This window comes from Telmatherina bonti (assembly GCF_933228915.1).
Source record: "Telmatherina bonti genome assembly, chromosome: 5".
NCBI classification, from domain to species: Eukaryota; Metazoa; Chordata; class Actinopteri; order Atheriniformes; family Telmatherinidae; genus Telmatherina; species Telmatherina bonti.
The window spans coordinates 31,965,285-31,985,699 of NC_136623.1; the positions used below are offsets into that span (position 1 = coordinate 31,965,285).

At 39.7% G+C, this 20,415-nt stretch overlaps 1 protein-coding gene across 3 annotated transcripts in view; it reads left to right on the top strand.

The window, feature by feature from the left end:
- bckdhb (branched chain keto acid dehydrogenase E1 subunit beta) overlaps positions 1–20,415 on the top strand; it is a 72,457-nt gene that overhangs the window by 25,963 nt on the left and 26,079 nt on the right. For all 3 annotated transcript variants that reach the window (XM_079241431.1, XM_079241430.1, XM_079241432.1), the window contains exons 7-8: positions 1,746–1,843; positions 6,531–6,641. In XM_079241431.1, the coding sequence (XP_079097557.1) occupies positions 1,746–1,843; positions 6,531–6,641 (209 nt within the window). The remainder of the gene's footprint in view (positions 1–1,745; positions 1,844–6,530; positions 6,642–20,415) is intronic.

The window sequence follows — 20,415 nt, forward strand, 5'->3', positions numbered from 1 at the left end:
TGCACAGGCAAAAACTGGGAAGGGTGCCAAATATCTAATCTCAGGTGTCCTACGTCGATTAGTCATTATTTCCCCATGACTTTGCAAAAAAAACAACGTGAAAACGCTTCAATATTCTTTGGATTTTTTGGTTTTCCAAGCCTCATGTTAAAAAAAAGAGAGAACACAAACAGCTTGCTGTCCACCTTTCTCCTCCTTTGTTTCTACTTTGCATTCTTCATTACAATTCAAGGAAGGTGTCACGTGACTATGCAGCTGGTGTATCTATCACTATCCAGCTTATATGCCACCTAGCATGAAAAAGGTACTGGCCACATAACAGAGACCATCCCTTCCCATCCCATCCCATCCTGACTGCCATGTCGAAACAGAGCTTTTGAGCATCCTACTAAGTTGGACCAGGTCAGAGCTCCCTTGTGACTTTTTCTATTAAGTTAATTTGCTTCTTAAAGCATCGTTTGTTGTAATAATTCTTAAGTTGAGAAAAATCTATCATCTGTTTCACAGACAGGATTATTAGTAAAATGTATTTGATGATTTCCTCAGTGGGCACATGGCTAAGCAGCAGCATGGCCCTCATAACGTCTGCCCACATGATGAAGTCATGTTTTAATTGTCCCATCTTTTGCAGAGGATGAAAACCGCACGTTTGCCCCATCAAGGCCACAGTTTGTAGGGCTCTGACATTCTACCGATTATATCGTAACCTAGTTTTCATAATTCAATTTAAAAATTTGGAAAAAATGCCAATAATCATCCCAGTTGGCCAATTTTCTGTCTCATCTGGAAGCCTAAATCAGGCACTGCCTGTGATTCACCAAAACACTGTTGTTTTAGCACAAAGATTCAGATAAGATTTCTCTTCAGTGGCTTCTGAAAGGCATCATAGAAGCCATACGGGTTTCCAGAAACATCTCCGGCCCAGAGCCTCTCTAGAGTATAATTACTGTCCCTATTTGTAAGTTTGACTTCATGCATTGCCTTTTAGGAATGCTTTTAGGAGTCCGCTTCATCCAAAATCCACTCGCACTTTAAGATGTCGCACACTTGAGATGCCGGAGCCAAAGCCACAATGCAGAGTCTGATTCAAAGACGGTCAAATGCCTCATTTTCTGATCAACCGTTGTGCCCAAGCAGTATAACTATCGCTAATAAGCTGATTGTTTAAAAGTAATAACCATTTTATGATAAGTTTTTGGATTGCGAAAAATTCCGTGACTTGAGTTTTCCAAGACATTAATAGCAGTTGTTGAAGCTCTTCTCGTAACATCTATGCTGTGTTGGACTTCATTTCAGACAGACTGGCTATGAGGCTTTCCCTTTTGGACTGATGTTCCTTCTGTGTAGCCCCTGTTTTGATTGCTACCCTCATCCCAGCAATGTTTCGTGGTCAATGTGAATCCATCATAGCTGGCAAAAAATCTCATTATATCATGCATTAGAGCTGATAAAAGCCCACCACCTCTTACGAGGGACGGATTGTGGAAAAAGCATAAATAAGCATTTGATATCAGCCAGATAAAATGTTCTCAAGTTGAAATAAGTGTTTTGTGGTTTTATTTCAGCGGTTTGTCATCTGGTTTATTATTTAAAAGTACAGCCAGTGTGCGATGGGGATGTTTTACATAAAACCTCGGGTACATGATGAAATGAGGAACGAATGTGTTCAGCAGCGGCCATTATTCATTGCTCACGTGAGCTCGCATACAATGTGTTTAAATATGTTTGCGTGTGTGTTTCCACAGTGGAGCAGGTTCCAGTGGAGTCCTACACTATCCCACTCTCTCAGGCTGAGATTCTGCAGGAAGGAAGTGATGTCACCCTGGTTGCCTGGGGGACACAGGTAGGAGGTTGGCTCGTCACAAGCAGACTGAGTTGGCTTCGGCTTATTTTCCATGGTCACAGGAAGAAAGGACCCACGTTTCATCTCTGCTAAATGATTTTTAATGCCACAGAGGCGAGCAGTGGATTAATTTAAGTCCATCACAAGCCCCCCCCCCCGCCCCCCCCCCCCTCTCAGCTGGCAGTCTGAGACTGTATCTGGTCAGAAATCTCCACAACATCAACGCTCTTCTGTCTCACAATGTGTTGATATCACACGTGCGCTGCACTCTTTCCATTGTCGCCTTTCTTTTCACCAGAGATTATATTTTCTCCAACTGCATTTAAAACAAATAAAAAAATAAAAAGAGCCTCCAGCTCACCATGAACCATCCTCGACTTTGATTGTTCCCAACCTCCTTATCAGGCTTACCCAGACTGTAATGTACCCACAGCTTGGCGGGGGGGAAATGTGTCCATCAAAGCCACTATTATTGGTTAAGGGTGGATAGAGGACAGTAAAGATGTGGTAAAGCAGAAGAAGGGATGCAGCTTCTTTTTGAAATTGAAATCTTTTCACACTCCTATTTTACTTCCAGGCAATGTGGACAATACACCACCTGCAGCTGTTGTAATTATAAAAGCAGCTAATAATGCTTGTTAGATAGATAGATAGATAGATAGATAGATAGATAGATAAATACTTTATTAATCCCGAAGGAAATTGTGCTGTTGTCCGTTGCTCACATTCATAAAACAGCAAAAGAGAAAATTTAAAGTTTAAAAAAACCAGACAAATAAATAATTCAACAGCATTAAAAGATAAAGTGCTACAGGTTAAGGTGCTACAAGTTAAGGCACTGAAAAAACAAAGTTCAGGACTAGTTAGTAATCGTAGACTAATTTAGTCCAAGCTGTAACAGCTAGTTACTTTTAAACTTTATGCAGTACTGTATATAAATACTGGTATTTAGTATGAAGTACAACAAAAGAGCAATGGTAGCTTCACTTGCTCATTTTTTATCCAGGATTTTTATCCTAGCGTGATTTCTTAGATTTGCTCCTATAGGTAAGAACAAGCAGGAGACCTGTGGCATACATTTAAGTTCTGACATGTTTGAACTAAACGAGGACTTTAAAAAAAAAAAGCTTGCAGACATTATGCATGTGCACACGTGTGTGCATAAAAACAGCCTGAGGAGATTTTTTTCCCCTCAACCGCAAGCTGTATCACTCTATGAATATCCACCTCGAATGGCAGTGAGTCACAACTTATTGGACATAACTTTTAATAATCACAATTTCTTATTAATTGTCATTTTCTTTGAATAATTATTAATCTGTTTAATTATGAGACAGAGGATATCCTCCACCCACCTGCGCAGTAGCATAAGTCACATTTCCTCACCTCACATCTGCCTGTCTGCACACAGCACTTCAGTGTCGTGACCTCTAATGGAATGAGAAGTCCTTCAGCAGCTCTGTACAATAACTGCAGCAAAGTCATTTGTACGTAATATAAGTAAAAATAACTTTTAATATAAAATTACTATATAAAGTAACAAAAGTAAAAGTTTTTCAGGACGAATTGTAAGTGGCAATATAAAGTAAAACGGCAATAAATGATAATAAAATAATGCATAATTACAGTACAATTTAAGTTGCACAATAACCCCTCAACACCTGAATTCATTCATAATTGTATAAAATAAAATAGAATTTAATAAGGGAAAAGATCTGGGAAAAAAAACCAAAAGTCTTTAATAAGTTAATATAAAAAAAAATAAAATAAAATAAATATTAAAATAAGTACTGAGCCAAACAAATAAATAAATTTAATAAAAAAAAAATTTAAAAAAAAAGTAAGCACAGTGACTTGAGGCTATAGGTGGGATATACGTTAATTTACCGATGATTAAAATAGCAATGACATCATGCAGAAACTATGAAGTGAAATTTTTCTTTGTTTTTCTTCCATTTAAGAAAAGACATTTATTGAGCATAATGCCAAGAAAAATGTAATAAACTGCACTGACCTGAAGATGGATGTGACATTCATACCGGATACGACGTGAACTCACATAAAATACAGAACAAAGGATTTACTCTGACCAAGCAGAGCAAAGTAGAAAAGTCAACATAAGGAAGTTTCACTTTTTAGCACAGCTGGTTAAAAGACAAGTAAATGGAAATAAAAGTAATGCACAAAGGAGTTTTAAGCTTTTCGATTAATTTATATTTATATCAGTCCATTAAAACTCTGAAAGATCCTCCACAGTTTCGGGTCTGACTGCGATTAAAAACTCCAATGAACTCCAATACTTTTAACTAAAAACTTTGGACAGATGCTAATAAATAACCTGGGAGCAGCTGGGAGAAGAGGACGATGACGTAGAGGCATATTTACTCTGGCTTTACAGTAACAAGACGTCTATCTGCATCAGCGCATCGCTTGATTCATCAGTTATCTACTGTCATCAGTCCAAAGTGAAACTGTCAATCAAACTAGTGCTGTAATCATTGGTAAGAAACACAGGTGTGGCATTGTTTCCATTTTATTTCTCACAAAAAGTCTTTTATTTCAATTTAATGAGGAAAATGCTGATATGCTGGTGGTGTGCAGCTGCGCTGGAGTTTGGAGCCGTCTGCACGGTGCCGAATTGCAGTAAAACCACAAAATCATTTTAGCAATTCGCCCTTTCATCCACACGAAACTGGCGTTTAGTCTCATCAAAACGGATCAGGTCTGAAAGCAGGAGCCAAGGCGGATCGGTTTGAAACCTTTACTGTCTGTGTTACGTTTTCAACGTTGGACCCACGCAACTGGAGGATATGAATGTGGATGTGGATATCAATGTGATGAACACGCGGCAGACACAATAAATATAATGCCGTTGGTGACCAACTGTGTTGTGGTGCTGCTCAGGAGGTTCCTGACTTGTTTACACTTGTTGCACCAAACAGCGCTGCTTTTGCATTTACAGCCGAGGATCGCACCTCTGTAACCTCAACAGCAGGAGCAAGCAGATATAGACAGCAGTGTATGTCAGACATCTACAGCACACTGTGAGCCTTTATCTGCACACAGGCTGCGTCTTGTTCTAGATTTTAAGTGTTACATCTTAATCATCATAGCACCCCCTACAGCCTTGTAGTATGTACCGCAGCCGTTTTTGGCGATGGTGAAACCACTCTACTAGTTTTTGTCTCCATTTTCACATCTGAACTGGCTTCGGCGCCGTGTGGACATAGCCATAGGTTGTCCTACCTTTGTTTTTTATTAAAACCTACACATATGTCATTTGACTCCATAAACCATCAAATTCAATCCGTTTTTAATATTGGCCTCCAGTTGTTTCCCACAGATTCAGTATAATCTCATGTTGTGATCAAGCCATTGATTTAGTCTACCAATTATTTACATAAAATAAGAATATTTTTGAAATTGTATGTGATTAAATGAGTCGATAAGATGGAAAGTTGGTGAGGTCACAAAGGGAAAGATCACAGACTCTTGAGCTAAAAGGTTAATTGCAGATAAAGTGGAGAAAGCAATAAAGAAAGGTAAGAGATGTTCCCATTGGGCCTCATCTACCGGCTGTAGGGAAACGGATTACTATTAGAAACTCTGGAAAGTGAATTTTGCATAAAATGGAAACTTGAAGTTAAAAATCTACTCTATATTAAACCAGCGCACACACTTGCATGGAATGAACAAGAGTAGATCAGATCACACACTTTGAGGTAGAAAGTTTTTTACACTGACATTCATGTTGAAGGTGATTGTAGTTTTTTGTGATTTGGGAATCAAACATTTACCCAGCCAGGCTTCTTAGTAGTTGGAAGCTGAATTTTTTTCTAACCCTGCCATATAAATGAAAAATGCAGGAATTTTCTCAGGGCCAGTTGTCATGGCATTTCTGCACATTCAGACTTTTTTATGTTTTAGTTTTATGTTTAACTCTGCAAACAAGTTTCTTTTGCAGATGTTGAGTCTCAGAGAGATTGATGACACAGGATGATCAGTGTTTTTGTGTATTTGCAGTATGTTCATCTTGTAACCAGACCACATAGTTTATAGCCATTTCAACATTAAATCTCTTCTGTCTTCATTAGAAATTGTGGTTCCAGTGTCCCAGTGGGTCTCAGTGTTCTTCCTATTTGTTTTTAATCACTTAAATGAAGCAAAACCTTTATGAGGCTAATGAGAGTGACAGCAGAGCCACCAGTGACAGATTGTGCTGCTCCACTCTTGTCATTTAATGCAGTGACAAAAGCCTCATGTTGGCTCTGCATTCTCTATGTGATACACACATCCTTGTCTGATTCTGTCTCGCTATTTCGGTTGATTTATGCTGATGATTGAAAAAATAAATGGACATATTTCTGAGTCCTACTTGAGCAAATATTCTGAGAGTTTAGTTGAGTTTAGTTTAGGTTGCAAAATGCAACTACCCGGTTGCCACCTGGAGTGCCACTGTATTCGAGCGAAGCTAAGCTCATAAGTAAAATGCAAAAGATGACTGGGATTAATCCAGAATACCTGAAACTGATGGCATGTTAGAAGGGAGTGAAATATACAAACTTGAATATTATTGTTAGTAAATTTATGTAGAAAAGTAGAAATATTATTTTGGGTTGCAGTCTAACTACAAACAGGATTCCTCCTCTTGGTGCGAAGCTTTTCTTACTTCCGTCTCCCACTTTAGGTCCATGTGTTGAAGGAAGTGGCCAACATGGCCCAGGAGAAGCTGGGAGTATCCTGCGAAGTCATTGATCTAAAGACCATCCTGCCCTGGGATACTGAAACGGTTTGCAAGGTACCAGAGATACACACACGCGCACACACACACACACACACACACACACACACACACACACACACACACACACACACACACACACACACACACACACACACACACACACACACACACACACACACACACACACACCATCACAAGCCAAACTGTTTCAGTCACAGTCCATCTGAAAATAAAGGAATAAAAAGTACTGGCCCGTATATCTGGGCAGAAGCAGACCATCATCATTCCTGAGTCATTACTTTGACACTTTCTTTCGTCCTTTTATATTGTCTCCAGCCTTGATTGATGTTTACTTGAAGTATCCTCCTGCTGTTTTCTGGGTTTATTGTGGTGAATTATGAGGCAATGTTCCTTTCAGTTCCTTTGGTGCTCGATAAAAAGGATTCCTTCCACTACTGGTAAGATGCCGCTACTAGTTTGCGTTGCGTCAGACTGATGCAGGCGATGGCACGCACCAAAACAAAATATTTAATTAGGGAGGGCTCTGAGAGGGGAGTTTGCCTTTTAGCAGATCGTCCATCTTAATGTGCGTAGAAACGAGGAATGAAGCATGACACAAGACAGTTCAGGCAATAAGAGCGGTGGAGAGATTCTTTCCTGTGCTTCAGAGACTGGTGTCAGTAGACTAAACCACCAGGACACCAGCCGGAAAATGTGACATTTTGAAGTGAAAACCAAAGGTGTTGGTGTGTTAAGACAAATGAAAAAAAAGAAGAGAGAGAGAGAGACCATGGTTTTGAATCCTTTCCACACGGAGAGCCGCTAAAATCTCAAGCAGTCTTTCTGTGTCACGATGGCTGCTGCTTTTGCAACCATCTCTAATTTAATTCTTCTGCTTATTATTCATCGTCCAAGTCTCATGCTCCTCTGGTGATGCATAGGACTTTGTCAGCGAGCACCACGCGGCTCATACTGCCAAGCAAATCTTATAACCAGCAGTTAAAGCGCAGGGTGGAGGGTAGTAATTTCATCAGGAGTTGGTTGAAACTGATGGCAGACTGCAGTATTATGCAGAGCAACCAGCAGTCAGTCATAGATTTGCTCAAAGAGGGGTTTCTCAAATCAATTTGGTCCTTTTTTGTGAGGTTGTGCCCCATTAAAACAACTTCCATGAAACTGAATCGTGTGTTTATGCGCTCCGTAGTGGGCCTCATGCCAGGTCTGCCTCTTCGGGTCAGTCAGCCTCATCTTTCCTCCAACCAAATTTTCCTTAAACATCTGTCGAGCTCATAACATCCAAAAACACTCAGTCTGTCCATCATAAAGTCTGTAAAGTCACTGTTGCGTTACATTGATGAAATTAGATACCTAAAGTTTGTTTTTCTGTGTGTGTGTTCCTTTTTTCAAGCCTTTTCTATCAGCTTTAATCAAGCTGTTATCGAATTTCACTGAAGGGACTGAATTCATTGCAGACGGATGTAAAAGAATAAACACAGAATAGTTTTATTTTAGCTTTAAGGTTACAAATTTGTAGATCTGTGGGATTTAAAAGGAAAAACTGTTCTGAGTCGCTTGCGTAAGACCTGTCATCGAGAATAAGCTGTGGTGGATTCAACACTAGCGTGATACACAAGCGCAGTATCTTGTTCCTTTGACGCATAATAGGAGCTGAAGGGATAATGCTGAGGTGACCTTTTGTTGTCTGAAGGTGGATGCGTCTTCCATTGTTTATTTGTAATCCTGGGCATGAGCTTTGCCTGCTTTTCTACTCGCTCTGTTGAATCCATTTGCAAACAGATACATTTTATCATAAGGATGAGGTCCGTTTGTGTAGATTTTGTGTTCCCATTTAACCTATTTTGCATGCAACATAACGCTTAAGAGCTTAAAGACTGGTTAATTTATTCAATAAACAAAAAAGTTTTGCTTCCAGATTATAAAGTGTGTGGATTTCCTTTCTTTTATGTTGTTGTAAAGAGGGTGATTGTGGAGGGTGTGTTTGGAGTTGAAATCGGATTCTGCATTAAAACTGTTAGTAAGATCAGCAAGTGGACTTTTATCTGTGATTACCTAAAATGTGGCCAGGAAATACTGTATAACTGAGCAACAGCACAGTATTTTCCATATTTGGGGTACAGTGGTGCAAAAGCAACAGTTTGAAATAAATCTCCCAGAAACTGAAACCCCTTTTGAAATTTACATGACAGCCCACAAAAAGCACAAAGCTTAATGTCCACTTCTCAGTAGTATAAGAGCAGACAGAAGGTGCATGAAATAAGAAACAGGGCTCTGTATGTCCTCTGTGACCCTGTACAGTAGTGCCCTAACTACTGGGTGCTGCAGTGCTGCTCAGAGCTGGCGTGACTTTAAATGTCTGAGAACCAGCAGAGCTGCAGCCACAGAACCATCTGCAAGTTTTCTCATACCGTATCCCAGCAGTTCAGGCCTAGTTGAAGTGGAATAGCCCCAAACAGTGTAATTATTTGTTTGAAGCTGGTGTTTATTTGCATAACTACAACTTTTGATCACTGCTCTTCAGTGAATATGGGAAATATGCAGTGTCTGAATAGAATTTAGTTGGATTAAATTCAGAGAAACAGCCAAGTTAATGTATAGTTGCAGATTTTTTCACACTGCAGAGCAGAAATCTGTTGCATCACACCTGAATGCCTGTCTGTTTTGGGCCATTTATGTTCTTTGTCAAGGACAGATATGGAGTCTTTTTATCCATCTTCTGTGTCTGTAATGTGCATAATTTGGTCCATTTTTAGAAAGCCTATAGATCCAAAGCCCAATGGAAAAAATGCAGCAGTACCACCAGAAACCATGGGGGCAGTGTTGTGCCGTATCAATGTCGTGCAACCAGCGAGGAGTAAAAAAAAAAAGAAGAGTTGCTTCTTTTTATGTCTGTCTGAGAATGTATATTATTATGACTTCCTGCTCTCCTGCCACGTTTACCGTCGTCTGAATCGGACGTCTGAACTCTCCACTGCCCTCTGCTGGTTATTGTTCCTAACAACGATGCCAGCGTAAAGGATGCACGAGAGTGTAAAGCTGTGGTACTCAACACGTTCCTGCGAGGTCTGCATTCCAGCATGTTTTCCATGTATGCCTGCTTCAACACACCTGAATCAAAATAAAGGGATCTAACAGCTTATCAGGTTCTGCACAAAGACTCATTCAGCTGAGTTAGCTGTGTTGGAGCAGTGACGCTTGGAAAACCTGCTGGATTGCGGACCTCGTAGGGCCAAATTGAGCACCCCTTGTATAAAGAGAGTAAAGGGATCATGGAGGAGTCTTTACCCCATTTTCCCAGTGCCATGAGAACAGCCAACTGGAGTTCTGGTTTCTACGATCACGATCTACGATCATGCAGATGTAAAACTCTGTCCCAGTTTGTCGTTGTTGATGGACCATATAAGACCAGAGACGTCATAGGTTTGATTTAATGGCAGAAAATATCCATCCCAGTGTAAAACCACGTGAAATGGGCAAGTGTTGCATTTTTTTTGGTAATTTCATCATTTTACAAAATAAAAAGCAAAACTTAAATCAGCTGACACCGTATGATCCTTAAAAATAAGTTAAACGATTAACCATAATCCTTATTTAAGTGGTTTCCCTTATTAAAGCTATTATTTTTTCAGAATTGGTTTGTATGAACATAGTTATTAGAAATTAGACTCACTTTTATTAAACTAGTTTGAATTGGATCACAATGAATTTTTAACTGATCAGTCAGTTAATCAGGTGTACGCAGGCGCAACAGGCACATTTCTTGTGTTATTCTTGTAGTTACTTGCTGTATATGGACTGTATTATTGTAATCTGGTATGTTTTTTGTGCAGAAAACATTTTTTCCAAGGTAAATTTCTTCCAAAGGAGAAAAGTAAAGTGACCTTGAGTGAAGTGAAGAGTGAAGTGAAGAGCCTTGATATGCCCTTGTTGTGATCCAATGCTGTATAAATGAAGCTGAATTGAAATAGAATTGGATAAGAGAGGGCAAAAACGAGTACAGCAAGCATTTTTTAACCTTTTATAAAGTTAAAAATGAATAGTATTTGATGGTCACAATAGATTAGCACTGATGATCCAGATGTTTTAGTGGAGGCCTGGGTGAAAAGTCCACAGTGAATGTTGCGGATGTTTTCATTTGCAGACGCCTCCTGTCTGAAACGTGTCTAGAACATTTCAGGATTTCAGTGCATGTGGGGAAAGTGACATACTATATACTTTGAGTCTAGAAACCCTGCTGTGCCACCTCTGTATGAATCCTAATGTTGGGCCAAATAATATATTCTACTCAGATCTTGTGTAGGATTTAGAAGATTAGGTCCTCTAAGTGGATTATAATAATAAAGTTATGACAGGATCTTGGGTTGCACATTGTTTTATCATTGTGCATGATATCACTGTGTAGTTTCCTGCAGCAGGACCTGCTGTTAAATCCCCACAAGTCAACAGTGGACGTATTTTCCACCGAATAAACGAGGAATCTTCAGAAAAAAGGTATTTCAGGTGTTTGTTTGTTTTTTTTTTTTCCCATGTCTGATGCTATTCTTGGCTTTAAAGCTGAAGCAGTCAAGCCACAGTGTCAACTTCTTAATTCAAAAGATCGCACACCTGATGTTGGGTCTTTTTTCCAGCGTGCACACGTCTCTTTAAAGCTGACTTTTTGTGCTGCTTATTAACTGGCCGTCGGATTCGGAGGGCACGCAGACGGCGAGATAGTCTGCAGACGCACATCCTGCCGCTGGCAGCCAATTAAAAATTCGTCTGCTATATGAGTCACACTTACCTTGCATATCTTTCAGTCAAGGATGTGTGCACGTGTTTGTGTTCTGTGGTGAGATGACTTATACATGCCCTGCATGCTGTGTTGTGATGTAAGCACTGAATGAAGAACGATGTGTCTCTGAGATTGAGGGATCATTAAGGCTGCTCTACGGAGGGACATACTGCCTTGCTTTCTTCAAGGGAGCCGATCTGGCAGCCGCCAGCTATACTTGAGTCTAAATATAATCAACCCTCTTGTTGACAAAGTGCTTCAGGGGCAAAAATTGCAATAAAAGTATAGATTTTCTTTTATTTGGTCTCACTGTCTACAGCGGTCCAGTTGATGTTGTAGCTGTTAAAGGGAAAAGGGAAATGTCTGGTTTACCTCTGCCAGTTGCACGTCTCAGAGGAATATGCCATGAAAACTCTTCCTGTTGTGTTCCTCCAAGATACATGTGTGCAGATTATGAGCTTGACTCTTCACCGAAAAGGCAGATTTACTATTTGTAGATTCATGACTTTCAGAGCTGCTCATGTGGGAATGAAGCCATCGTTTCCATGTATTCTTACATGAATACACAGTTGCTTGACTTGGACAGTCAGGAGTAGAAAAGGTCTTCTGGTGCTTCTATTATTCTATTAGCCTGTTGTTGGTGATTCAGCCTCATCCTCAGGTTTTCCACACTCCAGATCTGACAGGCGAAGAAGCGAAGCATATTGCCGGGGCCAGTCATAATACAGTCATCAGTTCATTAACTCTAACTGGAGACCGCGCTTCTCCACACCACAGCACCACACAAACCGGTCTGGATGAGCCGGTGTACCGAGAACACCAGACTTTCCACAAGGGGTCTCTCTTTTCTTCTTGCCCTCAGTGAAGCTGTTCGGCTCATCAAACTGTTCAGTCCAGTTTAGGGCATGTCTGCCAGGATCGGTCCAGTTTACAACAAAAACCTGCTGCTATTAACTAACCCACATAGGTAAACTTCACTGTGCATAATGTCTTTATGTTTCTTTTCTTCAAACAGACTCCATACCCAGGAGTTAAGAGTGCTTTCTCCTCTTTTTTTCTCCTTCTTTTTTGCGGTTTCTTTGTTTGTACATCTGGGCATAAAGTTCTGTTTGACATCTCTCTGTCTCCCTTCATCTTCTTTGCCTTTCTCAGCGTTATTAAGCTCATCCAACTGTGTGATTTTTTTTTTTTTTTTGAAGCACACAGAGAGCAAATGTAACTCAGGACATATCCTTTTTAACAAGTATGTGCTTGCCCATGCGTTTGCAAGTCCCATCACCTCATATTAAACCACAAACTGAAACTCCATCCAAAATCAGCCTCTCCACTGTCAAGCATTTGCTGTTTGCCCCTTCATGATCTGAGGGGGTTTATCAACTCATATTGATCTGGTTATATATTCTAATAGCATCATATTTGTCCAAAAACTTGCAATTTTTCCTTTTTTTTTTTTTAAAAAATATATTTTTAACCAGAATGTGTTTTAAAATAGGCATTAAAAGAGAAAAGCATGTGATTGGACTTCTCTATAGGAGCTAACTGGTAAAACTGCAGATGGCTCAACGTTGGGAAAGCAGATACTTGTGACTTCAGAGAAAATCTGCACAGCACAGTTTGGCTGCGAACACACAAACACAGCAGGATGCACGTTTGTACAGAGACAAAGTTCGCTACGTTTAAGGACTAAGGCTCGGTTTTTCTGAAGCAATCAGGCCTTAAGCTCTTTGCTGTGTTCAGGGACAGTCATCTCCAGCTCATCTTCCTCCCCTAAATGTGCGTAAACTTTCTCCCTCAGAGATCTTGGCTTGCTACTCAGATGAAGTCTCTGTGACAGCAGCTCTGCCTGGACCTCAGCCCTCATTGTGATGCAACTGGTTTGGCTGAACCTGTTCAACTCTGGACAACAAATGCACAAGGAGTCAATCAAGGACAGCATGCTAGTGCAGAAGTCATTTAAGCCTTAGAGGATAAAATGACACTGCTTCAGCCCCAAAGGAAGGCAGTGTTTACTGGGGGGTTTATGGAAGTGGAAGAACTGGGGGTAGGGTGCACAGAGCACTTCTTAGGATAAATGTGCATCAGCATTTGTTCTGATTTGTGAAGGTAATACGAGGTTTTATGTATTTGCTGTGTACTCTTGAGGCTGTACTGATAAGACAACCCTGTTATTGCTCCCTTCAGCCCCTCTGTTTTTTGTTTTTTTTTTGTTTTTTTTAAAAAATGGTTTTAAGCTTTGATGTGTGCCCCAAGTCAGACGGAAGGTAAACACAGTGTATGGAGGCAGCCAGGAGCCAAGCAGTACACCGTGCACTCGCCTATGTTTGCCATTCGCTCAGGTAGAAAAATGAAAGAGACGAGAGTGAACGGACTCGCCACCGTTCAGAGAGGAGTTGTTGTCGGCCAGACAAGCCGACAGCTTGGCAGCTGTTCTCTTTAATGTAATTAACTATAATTACATGTGCTTAATAATCCGTCAACTGAGGTTCCTTAAAGAGTATCGCATGTTTGGATTGCGTCGACACGTTGTAAAATAACAGTCACACTTTTAAGAGGTGTTACTTTGAACCAATTTTATTATCTGTACTTAATAGAAACTGATCCCAGCTTCCTCACATGGAAACAGTTTTCTTATAATTAATAACAAAATAAGACACTCTCAGCCATAACTATTATTTATGTGTTTTAAAGGAGGCTGCTTTCAGGGGGAAACTCGCGAAGGAAAAAAAAAATGGCCCCCATTTAATTCTTCTCAACCTCACCTCAACTTGTTTTGGAAAATTTGAATTATTATGTCAAAATGTGAAAGTGCAGTAATTATTGTAGCTGGCTTTTAGATTTTCTCATCATTTTTCCTGATGGTAAAAATCCGGTTTTTATGCCGGGTTCTTCAGCCACATCTGGCAGCAGCATTTTTTTTTTAATGTTTCCAGAAGTCTTTAGCTTCTTAAAAACAGAGCAAGTTAAAGCATTTCTGTTTGGCCTGGTGGAAGAAATCAAATTATTGTTGGTAAAATGTGGATTACTAAAAAATTGTGCTAAATTATATCGCCTCATCCTTCTTGTATTGTAGCTGAACTTGTGTTAATTGATGATTGCGTGGAGTCCATCCAACGAAACCAGCTGCTGTGCAGCAACGTGGAAATTTGTCGAAGCAAGTCTGCTGGCAAAGAGCCGGTCCTCCTAATCTGCCTGTTACATGCATCCTATTACGTTGTCACTACACTGACGCTGAAACCTAACCTTGAAACATGTTTATTATTGTTTTCCAGCCCCAGCACCATCCCATCTCTTTAGTGAAAATGTGGAAACGGCTCATGTCTTACGAAGCGAAGAAAGTCATAATCTGAACCCAGAGACATCACTTTTCGTTTGAAGTAATGCGACGTGACCTTGTTCCAGCTACACGCGCTGCCTCCTACACACTTTGGCTTTCCATGAAACTTCCAGTAGAAATGATGATCTATCTGCTTTTTGCTTCATGTGTCATATTGAAATATGAGCCATGAGCTCATTATGATAATCATGTTGAGGATGAAATCCTGGCTACCAAACGTTGATCCAGGACCCGGCTCTTTCTTTTGTCATGAAGCTATTATTGTTCAAAGAGAAATTCGTTTCCATTGTATTATAGACATGTGTTACTGAAAGAGGAGCAACGTTACAGGAAAAACTGTCTTTGAAAACTACATGCTGCTGTGGTAAATGACTTGGAATAAGTTTAAAATATATTTTTACTTGTCAGTTTTCCTGTCATTGAAGTATTTGATAAGTACATAGAAATAAAAAAGAAAAAAGGAAAAATCCAAGGCATCAAAGCAGTAAAGTCACACAAAAATAGCATTAATCTTCCAAAATATAGGAGTTTTTGTTCTTGATGTTACATCTGGGTCCATAGAAGAAGAAAGAGCAAAAGACATAAATTACATGCTGCATTCTGCTGAGATAAGCTTTCGTCTGTTGCTGTTATAGGGTTGTATTTCCAGTGTGGCTATAAAAAAGAAGCAGACATTACAATTCACATTTGGATTTGTATTATCACTTCATCATTGAGATTATCTCTGTTAGTGTAAGGAGGTGTATGAAAATACATTAAAAGCAAAATACTGTTTTATGTGTCTCACAACACAGCATCTTCAGCTGTTGTTTGTCTTCAACCAGCAGGTTGAATCTCAAATTATTTAATAAATATCATGTCTTATAATTTATTGTAAACTTTGGATATTAACCAGTGAATTCATTTATTATTGCATGTCTTTACAGATGATAGATATGTGAGTAAAAAGTCTTATTAGACTCTGTTGACACCTGATTTTGAGTCACCGTTATAACTCACCTGAATTATGGCATTTGCATGTTGGTGCTCCCAAACTGCTTAGACCTTAATGCTAAACCACAATGATGAAATATTAGCCAGATGTGACTTTACAACCGTGTCTCATTTTGGGGTAAAAAGGGAAAAAAATCCATCCAGCAAGCTGAAAGGTTTCCCATCTCTGCAGACTAGAGAGTCTGACAGAAGCTACGGTTAGCAGCAGCAACATTAGCTCACCAGTGGAAACAAAATGGTCTATGCAGGGTTATAAGAGCACATTTTGATGGCAGGTGTAAGAGCTAATGGAATTATGAAAGACAACGAATCCAGATCTAGATTCCTCTTTTCTGATGGCAGCTTTGGGTGATCGGCCAACATGTGATGGTATCTAACTAGTTTTAAAGGTCTGTTAAATGTCCCTTCAGAAAAGTAGTGTAGATTACTGTTAGCTTCATTAGTAAATGGATTTTTAAACGAGTGACATTCTTGCTGCATTGCCTGTTTTAACAGGAAATGCTAAACCTGAAACTGCTCCATATTTAGTCCCATTAGGGTTTGGCATTACTTCTAGAACATTTTTTTCTTCTAATTAAAACAATTTGTTGTGAAATACTTTAAACTTACATTTAGTCTTCACTTCTGCATCTCTAGTAATTCATTGCTGTCCAGGTTTGACACTCTGCTCCACTGCAGACTGGTTTTATCTGACTCTGTAGCCTGGAAGCGAGCCAGAGATGGGGGCAAGCAGCCTGCTACCGATTAGCACACAGACAAGCTGGACTCATGCCTCTGCTTCTCCTTCAGCTGAGGGGTCTCGGCCAGTATGTGCTCCCTGGCCCACCACAATACCCTTAATATGTTTGGCCTGCCGCCTCCCACTGGAAACAATCAAAGTAGAAGATAATGACACAGGCAGAGTGGCCTGAGGTTTGGGGCCCATATTCGTATTATTGCTGCCCAACTCTGCAATTACAATGTTAACACGCAGTTCTGTGGACCCAACCAGCAGGAACTTGCTGGGTGAGGTAAATGGGGGTCATATGTTGGCTGGTGTGCATGTGTCATTACAGCATCATGTGCAGGGATTGAGTGGTTATATCAGTGGAAAATTACTCATGCTAGTTCTTTACAGATGGCTTCAGCTTCTTTGTCTGTCCCGGTGTCTGTAATGAAAGTGTGACATAATGCAACACAAAAGGAGAAACCCGTAACCATCTCTTCACTTCACAGAATATGGGCATCACAAATTTTTTAACAATTAAAGCACTTTTGTTGATGTACCTAATGCTAGATATTTCCAAGGTATTTCGTCCTATGCAGCGGCTCCATATGTGTCTGAGTTACAGACCGCTTTTCCATCCTACCCTCTGGCAGTAGCTAGAGCTCACATACCACAGCTAGGCACTGGAGATTTCTTAAATTCTTCAGTTTCACTCACTGGAGAAATGTGGCCTTTAACTCTGGCAAATACACTTATAGTAGCAATGAAAATTCCAAACACTTGCAGTTCTGAGGACAGATTGTGAGTATTAGTCATGGTTTTCCCTCAGCCTGTGATCAGCACAGTACAGAACGTTGTCGCTCACCCCACACTGTCTTATACACAAAATACTGTGAGGTTAATTATCACACTGTATTGAAAGTGAGCGCAAAAATCCAATCCAAGTACGGAAATTGCACATTTTCAGCTTCGTTTCTCCTTGGCACTCATGGTTAGCTTGATTAGATATTTGGAATCACATGATGGTAGTGATGGTTATGAAGGCAATGAAAATTTTAGCTATGACACAACCCCTCTGAAAGCACTTTGAATTGGAAGCGCTATTGCCTAGTTAGGCCATGTCATCGGTTTTTCCACAGGAGAAAACTTCACTTGAGCAGCCTTGGCCCGAGCTGTGGGCAGATTGAGATCATCGAGGTCAGCTTGTAGGCTGATAACGGGACCAAACGGAAAACGCAGAAGCTCTGCAGTCACACGGACGGAGAGACTTCCAAGAGTTTTATTCTGATACAACACACACCATCATATGATGTTTTGCCTGGGAGTTTTTCAGGCACTGTAACGCACTGTTATAAATCGTAGTTGGATTTATAAACAGAAGCCAAACCACAAAATTTTACTTCATTAATTTTTAAAGGTTTTAAGGGTTTTGTTTTTACAGTTTTAAGGTAAAAGTTGAATTCATTTTACCTTAACAGTTCAAGCACAAGGAAATTGGATGTTCCATCCAGACATTGGTTTGGTCACAGAGACCAGGGGCTGGTCATTTGTTTCTGCGAAGGACATACCCCAATTTACCTTGTGACTTTAACGTCGCAGGAGCACCAACAACACAGGAAGGAAGAATAAAATGAAAAAGATAAACGCCATCTTCTCTTATATGGTTGAGAAACTTGGGAAGATTTTTTAACAAACACAAAGTATCCCTGTTTATCGAACCCAACATAGCAAATGAAGCAGTACCACTGAAAACCACCGCAGTATAGCTGGTGTGCCACCAGCCAACAAAACCAAGGAGAAGACGCTGTGACGTATTCATGGCCACAAAGAGCACTACTGTCTATTATTCTTCTTTTTATTTGTTTATGTGAATACATTACATGATTTCCTCCGCTGTCGCCATGGTTACTGTTGTCTCAAACTGACGTCAGAACTACAAGGTGAACTCTACACTGCCCTCTGGTGGATATACATTACATTACACTATATTAAACAACCATATCAACATAAAGGACACATGAGAGTGTGACTATACTTATTTGAAACAAATGAAGTGTACCTATTTACATGTATGAGCGCTATAAATGAGCCTTTAATGGATTTTCTGCTGAACTTCAGTGAAATATTAACCAGACACAGCTGTGCATACTTCATGTAGATTATTGCTACATTAGCTCCCAGTATGACTTATCTGAAAAACCTCTGATATTGTCAGAACCAAAATTCAAGCAAAAGACAAATAAAAATATTCCTTTTGCCAATGCAGTGCAGAAAAATATGTAATTTTGTATTCGACTATCAAGCATGGACAAGCATGATCCAGTGGCTTCACAAACAACAAAACAAAACAAAACAAAATAAAAAAAAAAATCAAGATACCAAACATTTGAACCAGTCACATAAAATGGAGTAACACCCTGACAATGGTGGTTGTATCAAAAATAAATTGTACATGTTTTGGCATCCTTTTGGTATTCACAGATCACAGATTTTGTTCATTGTTCCTCAACCAGTATAGATTCTTTGCTGTTGGTTAAAAGATTATGGAGTTATGGAAAGATAGACTTGCTAATGATTTACTATGATGAACAAATAAAATCCCACCACATCTCTCATTAGAAAGGATGGAGGATTGACTTGGGATTTATAGTTATGAGTAATTAAAGGGAATCCTCTTGTTCACTCACATATACACATACCCTCCGGTCAATGAAATTCAACAGAAATAATTTTAATCTGACAAAAGTAATGATGAATAAAATTTTTTATGAAATTTAACCAGTGAAAGTCTGACATTGCTTTACAGTCATGCTTCAACAGAATGATATAAACAATAAACTCATGAAACAGACCAAGACAAAAATAATGGTACCCCTAGAAAAGACTCAAAATAATGTTACCAAAGGGACGTGTTAATCCAAGGTGTGGCCACTAATTAGCATCACAGGTGTCTACAATCTTGTAATCGGTCAGTGGGCTATATTAGGGCTGGGTGATTAATCGGATTTTTATCTTGATTACAATCTAGGTTTGCAACGATCATAAAAATAAAAGGGTGCGATAATTTTTCTCTCTGGAGTTTCCTCTCCTGCCGTCTTCAGTTGCTAATCGAGGGTCTCTGGCATTGCAGCGCTGTGCTGTAAACTCCTCCCACAGCCGCTTTGGTTTCATTCAGCCACTGTTCTCGCTAAACCTGACGACTTTTATTGTTAAAAGCAACTAGCGACAAATCTACTTTTACTGGAGTTATTGGAGACGTTTCAGGTGTTTTGGCGACTGACTTGAAGGCACATATTGTTCTGCAGTTACTGTAAGGAAGGAGCAGCGGGAGCCTCTCCCGTCCTAAAGCACTCCCAGGCGGCCAGTCTCAGTCGGCTCCGGCTGCAGGTCAATGTAGAATAACTGCAGTAGGTTGTGGAAGTTCACCTAAACATAGTTTATACCATTGTCCGTGAGAACTGGCAGCATTATTTTCGTATAAACGCACAAGCAGTTCGATGAGTTAATCACTGTAATATCCCTCCGCTATGGGGCGTTACCATAGCAACGTGTTAATCAGCTGGTTCAGATCAGCCATCTTTTAACAGGTGAATGAGAGAAACACGCTTCAGCCTGGCAGTGGTTGTTTGGCATAAAACGTACATCGAGGCAAACGTAAAATAGTTCCTTTACTTCAGCAAATGTTGTTGAATAGAAATACAAATTTGTTATAAACTGTTTCCTGTGTGGGACCATAGTATATTTGGATTCAGCAACTCAGAACCATGCATTAGACGGTTATAATACCCGACATGAAGCCGAGATCATAACGATGCACAGCGTTGTTTAATCCTTAGTTATATTATCTATTCAGTTAACATCAGTATTTGCACTTTGTCAAGACAAAGATTCATGTTATTTGTTTTCTAAAATATGTGGATTTTTTTTTTTTAAAGTCACGGTTTAATGTTAAAAAAATCATGTTGTTAAAGATAAAAGGATAATCGTGTTAAGTAATCAAGATCTC